This window comes from Ovis canadensis, chromosome 7 (assembly GCF_042477335.2).
Source record: "Ovis canadensis isolate MfBH-ARS-UI-01 breed Bighorn chromosome 7, ARS-UI_OviCan_v2, whole genome shotgun sequence".
NCBI lineage: Eukaryota > Metazoa > Chordata > Mammalia > Artiodactyla > Bovidae > Ovis > Ovis canadensis.
In genome coordinates, this window is record NC_091251.1 from 69,833,339 (window position 1) to 69,845,691 (window position 12,353).

General features: G+C 36.3%; 1 protein-coding gene across 1 annotated transcript in view; it reads right to left on the reverse strand.

Moving 5' to 3' along the window:
* The window catches only part of AP4E1 (adaptor related protein complex 4 subunit epsilon 1), a 70,413-nt gene that overhangs the window by 35,899 nt on the left and 22,161 nt on the right, over window positions 1–12,353 (reverse strand). The window contains exons 8-11 of the mRNA XM_069596534.1: window positions 11,517–11,590; window positions 4,342–4,464; window positions 4,129–4,238; window positions 310–449 (exon numbers count right to left, since the gene is read on the reverse strand). Of these exons, the coding sequence (XP_069452635.1) occupies window positions 310–449; window positions 4,129–4,238; window positions 4,342–4,464; window positions 11,517–11,590 (447 nt within the window). The remainder of the gene's footprint in view (window positions 1–309; window positions 450–4,128; window positions 4,239–4,341; window positions 4,465–11,516; window positions 11,591–12,353) is intronic.

The following is a 12,353-nucleotide window of genomic DNA, read 5'->3' on the forward strand; positions in this document are numbered from 1 at the left end:
CTATATTTAAAATAGATAACAAACAAAAAACTATTTTATAGCACATGGAACTCTGCTCAATGTTATGTGCCAGCCTGGATGGGACGGGGGTTTGAGGGAGAATGGATACATGTATATATATGGCTGAGTCCCTTCACTGTTCACCTGAAACTATCACAACATTGTTAATCGGCTCTACCTCAATACAAAATGCTTTCGGTGATAAAAAAAAATTCAGTTAAAAAAAAGGAAAAACATTTTCTTTTTGAAAAATAAATAAAGTCATTGTGTAACTAAAAAGTGTTTTATGACTCAGGGCCCAAAAGATATTTCTCAGCCAGCTCAGCTATTTTTCCAACCAAATTGACGATAATATATTCTTCTTTGCTCTGATGTAAATATTCAAGCATTTTCTGGACAATCACTGTTATATTCTGAGCATTAGTAATTCTGTAAAGAAGTTCCAGAGTCTATTTAAGAAAGAAAAACAAAAGCAGTATTATAAAACTATGCATAATAATGCCAATAAATACTGTAACATAAAGGTTTATACCCCGCTTTGATTCCTGGGTTGGGAAGATCCCCTGGAAAAGGGATAGGCTACCCACTCCAGTATTCTTAGGCTTCCCTGGTGGTTCAGCTGGTAAAGAATCCATCTGCAATGCCAAAGACCTGGGTTCAAAAGATCCTCTGGAAAAAGAGAAAGGCTGCCCACTCCAGTATTCTGGCCTAGAGAATCCATTGACAGTACAGTCCATAGGGTTACAAAAAGTTGGACACGACTGAGCAACTTTCACTTTCAAAGGTTTATAATAGTTGATTCTTCCACTTTTATGTAGCTTTACTGGGCAGTTAACAGGCACTCAAGAAATAAACATTTTAACCAGAATAGAACTTAAGAAAGGTAAAACCATTGTTGAGAAAAACCCTTCGACTGATATAGATAATTATGATCTGACATCTCTACATTGACAGGCCATGCAAACACCGAAAAGTTAAAAGGTTTATAATCTATTTTCTAAAAATGTAACAGCTTCTTCAGTTCAGTTCAGTTCAGTCGCTCAGTCATGTCCAACTCTTTGCAACCCCGTGGACTGCAGCAAGGCAGGCCTCCCTGTCCATCACCAGCTCCTGAAGGTTACCCAAACTCATGTCCATAGAGTCAGTGATGTCATCCAGCCATCTCATCCTCTGTCATCCCCTTCTCCTGCCTTCAATCTTTCCTAGCATCAGGGTCTTTTCAAATAAGTCAGCTCTTCGCATGAGGTGGCCAAAGTATTGGAGTTTCAGCTTCAACATCAGTCCTTCCAATGAACACCCAGGACTGATCTCCTTTAGGATGGACTGGCTGGATCTCCTTGCAATCCAAGGGACTTTCAAGAGTCTTCTCCAACACCACAATTCAAAAGCATCAATTCTTCGGTGCTCAGCTTTCTTTATAGTCCACCTCTCACATCCATACATGACTACTGGAAAAACCAGAGCCTTGACTAGACAGACCTTTGTTGGCAAAGTAATGTCTCTGCTTTTTAATATGCCGTCTAGGTTGGTCATAACTTTCCTTCCAAGGAGTAAGCGTCTAAGCCTACATTACATATGCCTGCATACTATGCATGTGTGTGTGTTTGTGTATACATACATACATATACAAAAATCCAGTATTCCAAAGTGCTTTTCCATACTTCCCAAACAGAAAAGTGCACTTGAGTGTATCTGTCAGCTAAAGGCAAATGGTCTCTCATGGATGGATAAGGTAGCACAAGCACTTCAAAGTGCAGCAAGGCTTACTTTCAGAATCTCAGATACCAAGGAAGAACTGTTTTACGGCTTTCTCAGTGCTGAGGAATACACCTCTTGCTGCCTCAACTAAGATGAAGGAAAACCAGTACCAGAGTAAACTCCCATTTACCTGGCTTTCTGAGGCCCTACATTAAGGTTCCACAAATATCACAGTTCCCAGAAATCAGTATGAAACAAAGGGCAACAATAAGAAAGCATCCTTTACTAGCATTTCAGGATCAACAATATTAGTTGTAAAAGAATTTCTATATACCCTACTTGTTAAATCTGTTCAGATTTCTTTAGGGTTCTTCCTAATTTTTCAATCCTTATACCCAGGATTTCAAGTACAAAGGATAACAGATCTTGAATTTTTTAAACTGTTCCAGTTAATCCTTAACACCATTTAAAATCTATAAATACACAGATCCCCCATCACTAGCTTTCCACTTATAAACCTGCTTCAGACATCCTTCCTGTAGGCTCTGTAAGCCATGTATTTTAAGATAATCTACACCAAATTTAACTCCTACTCTAAGACCATGAAACTTAGCATTTTCAGGACAGAACGGGGCATGGTATTAGGAACTGCATGGCAGAAGGTCTTTTCTATTAACTCCTTCAAGCTTTCTTTTTTCTTGTTATGAAAGAAAGGTAATACAGTCAGGTAAAAGAGAATCCCAGACCCAAGTAACAGGTCACTCCATACCCTAGGACCAAAGTTCTTGCCACATAATTACTGATGGAGGTTAGAAATGACAGTGGAATTGAGGAAACAGTACTACAGTGCCTTCTTTGGGCACCACTGATGCTCAGTATCCTCCCCAAAGAATTCAAACTACTTTTCTCACTGCAGACCAGACCTGATAATTTTAGAAGTTGTCTGTTTCTCTTTAACTCTCATTTTTAGATTGAATCCCAATAATTAAGCACGGAACTAAGAAAACTGTACCCAAGTCAACCCTGTTCAACATACAACTTAACCACACAAAGAAAATGCATGCTCTCTATCCATTCAAAGCAGAAGAGTCATATAATTATTTGTTACTGTCCCTTGGCATCTTCGCATTTTTCTACAATGTCTACACATAGAAATCATCCATAAACTTTCTGGATTCATTCAAGGCAGGTAACAATTTTTTAGAAGATCAAAACTATGAATCCAAAATATATATGCATATATATTACATATATGTAGATGGCAATTTCTCAGAAATAGTATTTCAAAAATAGTACCTTTAGAATTCAACATTCATAATCTTATTTTTGTAAAATTATAGTTATTCAATGTAATAATGTTCTTTCAATAAACTTTTAATTTATTGCTTTTAAATAATTTAGATGTTTACCAGAATTTATCTTTTTATTTTCATTATTTTTAAAATCAGAAATAAAACAATCACTCTTCTTAATTAGGTCCCATAAACCGTTTTAAATGAAGGCATAGAATCATGTCTCTACATGAGAATTACCAGATCTATCTAGAACACCCAAGCAGATACTGAAGCAATTTTATAAATGGAAAAAGTTGAAAAAAGTAGATTTATACACCTTTCCTTCCAAGAAGTTCAAAACAGTTTAGGGATATCTTTACTAATTCTTTTTATTTTTTTGGCCACACCATGCAGCATGTAGGATCTTAACTTCCTGAGCAGAGATTGAACGTGTGCCCCTGCAGCAGAAGCATGGAGTCCCAACCACTGAAACACCAGGGAAGTCCCTATCTTTATTAATTCTATCAACATTCTTACAGATTCAATAAGGAATAGAGTAGATGTTAAGGAAAATAATGAAAAAATTAATTATCATAAATTATGTCAAAATTATACTAATAGGAAGAACTGGAAACAGAATTCTGGTCTTCTATTGATACAATCCTTAGACCAACAAGATTCCTTAATAAGGAATCCTATACAGGTGTGTGCATGCATGCATACTGTCACTTCAGTTGCATCCAACTCTTTGCAACCCTATGGACTGTAGCCCACCAGACTCTTCTGTCCATGGGATTCTCCAGGTAAGAATACTGGAGTGGGCTGCCATGCCCTCCTCTGGGGGATCTTCCTGACCCAGGATCAAACTCATGTCTCTTCTGTCTCCTGCATTGGCAGCGGGGGTTCTTTACCATTAGCACCACCTAGTTACACCTTCCTAACTTCTCCAACTCACAATTTAAAACCATTCTTGTGGTTATTGATACAAGTACTTTTTAGAAAAGTCCCTTAAACTTCAGTAGAAAAAATAAAATGCATTCAAAAGTTAAAATACACACGTGTGCACATGCCCATAATTTTCATCTCTCTCCATAAGACCTACAAAATGTTTAAAAATTTTAACATTTCACCTACACTACTCAAAATACCAGTTTACCTCTCTTTTAATAATAGGATCAGGATGATCTAAGCATTCAATTATTGTCATCTGATGTTGAAGAGCCAGAGTGGAATCCTGTTGGATAACATAAGTAAGAGCCTTCAGTCCTAGAAACAAAGATTAAATAACATAAAGTGACTTAAAACAAATATTCAGCAAATTTCAAAAAGCTCTCTTGGTAATTTCGATCAAAAGAACCAATCATCTTACCTAAATATTTGAGATTTATTTTAGGTGACAGAACAAACTTTCCAATGCATTTGGCAGCCTTCTCAAGCAATTCCGATTTAGGATAAATAGAATAGACTGTATGTACACATTCAAACAGAATAGCTAGAAAAATAAAATATTATAACTTCAAAGATCATATTAAGCCATAATAAAAAATATATCTGTGTAGAACTCCTAACAAAACAAACTAATCAGAAGGTCAGTTTCAGTCAAAAATCTCATGGAAATTTTTCAAAGATAAGAATTTTACTATTTTCAGGCTTTATACAGTTGTTAGGATTATGTTGCCACAGTACGATTTAGAGAGAACTATATATATTAAAAGATAAGAATGTTATTTGAAGATGGAGGAAGTATTTATATGAAAAGGGCAATTCAACAGTCCATAGAACTAAAACAGCTTCTTCTAAGAGACATATTACAAGTTGAATCAATTTGGAAATCATGTTTTTATGTTTCAATGGGAAACGTTTTAGTTACTTAAATTGTTCATAATTTCTTTAAAAAAAAAAAAGATAAGAATGATATATTCATCCACACAACAAGTATTTTCTGAAACCTCCTATGAGTCAGACATTGTTCTACTAGTATGGATACAGCAGAGACAAAAACCCTTACCCTCAAGGAACTCACATTCTAATGGGCACATAAATAATATATTCATTATTCCTATATAAATAGATACTTCCAACACCCCTTGAATGCTTCAAAATAAGTTATTCTCAGGCAGTTTCTAACACTTTTACACAGAAGCTGGTATGTAGTTTATTTCAATGTGGTTTAGTTCAGTATAATCATTTTAGGGTCCTATAGCATTTATTTCAAAAATTTTGTACTCAAAACGTGAGTCACTTTTTAAAAATTAACTTAAAAATTAACCTCTAAGGTTACAGAAAATCTACTGAACATCTTGATAGTGCTCAAATTTGATTTTCTAGTCTCATCAAAGATCTGATAACTATAACAGATGATCAAAATGGACACTAAAATATTTTTCAAACTCTCTTACAGATCAAGAGTCAAAGAGCTGGAGCTTGGTCATGGTAAAGAAGAATCATTTAGGCACCATTAAACAAAATAAGCAGACTTAAAAAACAGTTCAACTACACAGTTGAGCGCTTCCCTGGTTGCTTAGATGGTAAAGAATCTGCCTGCAATGCAGGAGACCCCAGTTCAACCCCTGGCTCAGGAAGATCCCCTTGAGAAGGGAATGGCAACCAACTCCAGTATTCTTGCCCTGGAGAATTCATCCCATGGACAGAGGAGCCTGACAGGCTACAGTCCACTGGGTCACAAAGAGTCAGACACAACTGAGCAACTAACACACACGGTTGAAGCATATCATATCTTTGAATCACTTCTGCTCTTTTTCCAAAAGTTTAAAACACAACAATCAAACATTTATTCGTGTACAAGATATAAAATAGAGCCTGAATATTCAACTAGCTATGTTTTTACACTGCTAAGTTGCCTAACAACTGATACACATAAACATTTTGGGTAAAAAGTTTTACTAAAATAAATACTTTATAAATAAGGAAAGAGGAGAGATTAGAAATAAGCATTTTTAAGAAATAAACATCTCTTTAAGAAGTGAATCAACTTTTATTAAAGGAAAACCTATAAAGTCAACTGAACCTAAAAAGATCTTTACAGATATTATGCTGTAAAGTCTTTACTCTGTGCTATGAAAAACAGTTGACTTTGGACCTCCCCAGTGGCTCAGTGGTAAAGAATTTGCCTACCAAACCCCTGGCCCAGGAAGACTACATGCTGCAGAACAACTAAGCCCCTGCACCACAACTATTGAGCCTGTGCTCCAGAGCCCAGGAACTGCAACTACTGAGCCCACATGCCCCAACTACTGAAGCCCATGCACCCTAGAGCCTGCGCTCCCCAACAAGGGAAGCCACCACAATCATAAGCCCTCCGACCGCAACTGAAGAGCAGCCCTTACTCCCAGCAACTGGATAAAAGCCCTCACAGCAATAAAGACCCAGCATAGCCAAAATAATAAATAAAATTCTTTTTTTTTAATAGATTTGTTTTCAAAGAAAATTTTTTTTTAAGTTGACTTTATGACTTCATGAAGTAAACAAGGAAAGCCTTGGTCAATTAATTAATCAACTAAGGCAGGAGTAGGCAAAATACCATTAAACCTAGCCTTCAGCCTATCTTTGTAAACTGTGAACTAAGGATGATTTTTATATTTTCTGAGATATAACTGATATATAAAATTATTAGTTTTAAATGTACAATTACATTTTTAAAGGTTAAAAAAAAGAAGAATATATGACAGAAACCTATACAACCTACACAAAACCTAAAAGAACTGCTAGTTTAGATATAGAATAAAATTAATAGTTCAAAAAATACACTTGTCAACTTAGACATAAATGACCTCAAATAAATATAGGTTTTTTAATTATTTTAAAATAATTTAGAGGTTAAGACTGTTTATACTCCAACTCTACAAAAGTCTAAGTCCAAAGACAAAAAGCAGTCACTCCACTGTCTCCTCACTGCAGTGGTTAAAACAAAAGTGCCTCTGAGGACTTCTAAAGGAAAAAATGCAATGTGGAGTTTCGCTTACTCCTCCAGAGCAACCTAGGTCATAACCAAAATACCATTAAGTAAAAATTACCAAATTAATAATGTTCTAACATTTGTGACACACTGTGGCTTTATCATAGATATTTTGGGTAGATTATGTACAAAATTAGAGGAATTCTACTGATTATACTTCAGACTAGACTTTACTTAATTTTAAATAAGTTATCTACTGTCACCACTCTGGCAAGGAGATGGGGGTACCAGCCAATGAGGGTGGTAGTCCAGTTTCTCCATTCTGCCTCCTTTAATACTTGGAATGGCAGGGGATGCTGGATCCTTCTGGATGGGGGATGAGGGTACCCTGTCTGGGAGAGGAAGGGGCACCCGGTACTGCTCCCGATGTGACCTGTACTGAGGACAAGTTTCCTCTACCACCACCCCAGGAAAGATGGGAGGGGTACCTCATTGTTCTCTGTTCCTTGATGATGTAAAACCCAGGCTTCCCACATCATCTCCACTGGCAATGCCAGGGAGGGTCCCTCTTGACATACGGCAGGGATCAAACTGCAGCTGCCCTCTTGGTCTTCACCACCAGCTCCATGGGTTGGGGTACCTCATTACACCTGATGAGGATGGAAATCTTGATTCTTCATTCAGCCTTTGCTGCTCTGGGTAGTCCATAGTTTTTTCTATGTGGTGCTTGACTGCAATAGAAAAACTATTGTCTAAAAGTTTTCCACCTTGCTGCTGCTGCTGCTGCTGCTGCTGCTAAGTCGCTTCAGTCATGTCTGACTCTGTGCGACCCCATAGATGGCAGCCCACCAGGCTCCTCCGTTCCTGGGATTCTCCAGGCAAGAACACTGGAGTGGGTTGCCATTTCCTTCTCCAATGCATAAAAGTGAAAGTGAAGTCGTGTCTGACTCTTAGCAACCCCGTGGACTGCAGCCCATCCTTTTGGCCTGAGTCCTCTGGCTAGAGTGTAGGCTTTTTTCAGGGCATTTTTGTCTACACCTGTTGGCATTTTCAGACTGCTGGCTCTCCAGAACCCAGTCTGGGGTATACAAGGCAAAAAGAAAACCCAGGGTACTAACCTTGGAGTCATTCCTTACATGCCAATGTCCCTCATCAGTCTACCTTCATTTATCCATGTTTCAGAGTCTCATGTGTTTATTTTACATATAATGTTCAGAGTTTTTAGGTGTACTTAGTGGGTAGAGTACACCTAAAGTACTTCTATCTACTTTCAATGGTTCTATCCCTTATATTTCATTTTATATTATCTTCCAGTTTACTAAATAGTTTACTAAAAATGTCCTTCTCATCTTACCAGTTTCCTGCCCAAAACTATTCCATATCTCCATATTTATACAGTATAAAATCCAAACTCCTGTGGCTGCCATAAACGTCCACAATACACCCTCCCCACTGCTCCCACTGTTAACTGTCCAATCAAGCTGGCAAGTCACTGTTTTCTGAAACTGGGTGGGGGGGTGGGTTTTAAACACCCCTACTTCTGCACCTTCTTTCATGTTCCCTTTGCCTAAAACTGCTTTTAACCTCCTTTCGGGCTATCTCAATCCTATCTTTCAAGGTCCTATTACATCAATAAATCATTAGGTGCCCTGAAGCCCAGTGTGATCTTAACCACCTCTGGAATCCTGTAATATTTATTCCCTTTACCTCCCCCTTTACATTCTGCCTTATACTGCTATTATGCCTTCATAAACAAGTTATCTCCTCCATTATACTGTAAACTCCTTGAAGGCAAAGCTTATATTTTATACTTCTTCATATCCTCTATATCACTTTACAATGCCTGGCACATAGCAGTAAATGGCTCTGATAGAACTTATTTCTTGATTTGACACTAAGGTAAGTTATAATAATGAAACTTTAATTAAAATATGGTTTGGAAAGTATTAAGACTGAAACCCAATGAGATAATTGATCAAAAGTAAAATAACTCTCTCTTCTATTAATTCAATTAAAATGTATTACTGATTAACCCAGTGCCAGATACTGGGATATGCTAGCCAATAAGACAGAGATAGTCCCGGACCTTATGAAGTTTATAATTTAATATTCATATGTTTAAGCAATAAAATATGTATATTAAGTTTATATTAATATAAAATATTTATGTTAAGAGACAGCAATGGCACCCCACTACAGTACCATTGCCTGGAAAATCCCATGGACGGAGGAGCCTGGTATGTTGCAGTCCATGGGGTCGCTGAGGGTCAGACACGACTGAGCGACTTCGCTTTCACTTTTCACTTCCATGCATTGGAGAAGGAAATGGCAATCCACTCCAGTGTTCTTGCCTGGAGAATCCCAGGGACGGGGGAGCCTGGTGGGCTGCCGTCTATGGGGTCGCACAGAGTCGGACACGACTGAAGTGACTTAGCAGAGAATACTCTACCACTGATAAATGTAAGCTATAACCTGTATTGGTACAAATATGGGGGGAAATGCAGAACAAAGAGAAGTAAATAAAGGAAAAAAGAAAACAGAAACTAAGTTTTTCTGGCAAGGTTAAACACTGGACTGGCAGACTACAAAGAAACAAATTGTTAGCATTGGTCTCGTCCTTAGCATTGGTCTCGTCAATCTTAATAAAAGAAGGATGTCCTAATGGAGAACATTAAAACTATTTCCTCAGGTATACAATATTCTCTAAATCGAAAGGAACAGGTAACAGCAGTTATCTACAGGAGTGGGTGATAAGGGTTGAAGGGACACTTTACTGTTCACTGTATACTCTTTTGTACTTTTTGATTCTGAACCATGTGCATATATTACCTATCCAATAAAATAATTATATCTCAAACAACTTTTTAATTTACTTTAGCTGCCTGGAAAAATTCTGACACTACTTTGGATTATTCCGATGGCTCCTAGCCAAACCACCTGCCTCAATAAGGATCATCCTTACCTCTGATGCCTTATTCTTCTCATTACATAATAAGATCCTGTGTGCGTGCTGTAGCCCGCCAGGCTCCTCTGTCCATGGGATTCTACAGAATCCAGGAGTGGGTTGCTATGCCCTCCTCCAGGGGATCTTCCCAACCCTGAGATCGAACCTGCAGTCTCTTACATCTCCTACATTGACAGGCGGGTTCTTTACCACTAGCGCCACCTGGTAAGTCCATTAAGATCCTAGATGACATCAACTGTTCATTATACTATACACTTAGAAGGGCAGGGCCTGTGTCTACCTGATTTTTCCTTTAATCTCCCATATTTAGCAGGGAGGAATATGTAAGTAAATCAACTCTTTCCTCAATCTGTATCTAGTTTAAAAATTAAGGTTTTGTTTTGTAAGAATTCAATAAATACTGGTTGAATAAATGAACACCATGCTTGTTACCTTAACTACCATTTATACATGCAAAACATAAATTTATCCTTCAAAATTTACTATCACAATTCACTACCATGTACATTACTTTTTCTATACTAGTTTTACAGATGCAATCCTTCCTTCAATCCTTTCTTCAGTTTTATTACAGTTAAAACCAGTTCAACTTCTGCCCTCTAGTCTACTCTACGTTTCTACAACCATTATTCTTTAAGATTTGCAGTTTATCATTGCCTGAAAGAACAAATACTCCTCTCTATCCCCTATTTCATGGTATTTCACCAGATTAAGAAATGACTTCTCATTTGAGTTTTATTTCTCAATACTTCTTCTACTGCTCATCTCCATAGTAGGCAAAATTCAAACTGTTTTACTTCTATCTCTTAAATATCTCAAAATATCCCACTTTCTTCAATAAGCTTTCTCAAGCTGATCAATAAAGAACTAAGAGTTCTTTTTCTGGCTATTAAGACTAGTTACTTTTCTCAGTTCTCCCTCCTCCCACATCTTACTCTGTTTCCTATCACTAAAAGACTTTTTAAAATTGTGTTTAACATAAATAGATGCTCTCTCTTCATTACAAAGTTCATTATTCCACGTCTATATACTCTTATCTATCTCAAATTCAACCTTTAGTTGTCTTAACTATCACTTTTTTAGAAAAGCCTTCCTTATCCTTCTGCTCAACTAAGAATAGCTGCTATATGCTCCACAGTACCCTGTAATTTGCCTCTGTAACATTCATAGTACCTGTCCCTTTCCATCTCTCTAGGCTATGAGCTCAATGATAAGACTGTTTTGTTCACAACTGTATTCTAAGCATCTTGCACAGGGACTAATAAATAATAAAACCTTAAATATTTGGTGACTAGATGACAGATTGCTTTATTTGAAAACTGTTTTCTTAAGTACAGAATAGATCTACTGGGTTATCTTCACTGTCAGATGTTTGATTGTTGAACCATCTATTGAACATTTTCAGTAAAGAGACAATTCTCTTTAAAAATGAAGTCTTAAAAGAGAGACAATTATAATAGTCAATTTATGTCAACATTTAAAACAATGCCATAATTTCAGATTATTTTTATTAGTTATTCAATACTTTCAATGAAAAATAATAACCCCAAACCACCTTAAAAATTAACATTTAAAATTTACTGGAATTCACAGTATTCTAACACAGATTTAGCTATAATACTGAAAACATTATTAGAGCAGCATTTACAAAAATATTACCTACCATATGTGACATTGTGATTTAACTCAGCTCTTCGTAAGGATTCATCAAGAACATCATACATTAGTTCACTTGTCCTGTTTAAAAGATATTTTATTTGCAGTAGAATTATAGTATTATAACCCAATAAAACATAGTTTTTCAAACTTCTCTCTCTTTAAAACTGAGGATCTACAGAAAAGAAGTGAAAGAAATTCATTTTATGAAGTTATGGGAATTTCACTTCTTAAATATTCCACTTTCACTTTTTTAAGAGTTTAACCTTCTGCTTTATCAAAGCTGACTAGCCAATGAGGAAAGTCAATCAACTCTTTCCTCAATCTGTACCTACTTTAAATACGGTTTTCATTTGATTGAACACTCTTATCTTTTATCATTTTCTTTGTAATATAATATTTCTACCTGTTTAAAGTTACTATAGTAACACTTCACATATCTAGATTATTCCAGACAGTATATTATATATATTTTAAATACTTATTTTTAAAAAAATATTCAAGTATCATTCTTTCTTTGAGCAGCAGTAGGTTCTTCAGAGAGAAAATTTTAACTTTCATTTAAAGAAATTATATTTTTGTGAAATTAACAAATTAATACCATTCTATGTCTTTATGGTCAGATTACAGTTAGAGTAACTGAATTGAGGTAGAAACTATACAAAAATGCAGTGTCTTATAGACCCCTAGCACTCTGCCACTACGCCTTTTCTCCAGGTAAAAGTCCTCTCTAAAAGGCCAATGGTGAAAAATATGGCTTCTCAGCTGATATTTTTGTATGTTTTATAAAATCAAAAAGCACTAATAGAAAAAAAGCACCATCAACAAAGAAATACACAGTAGT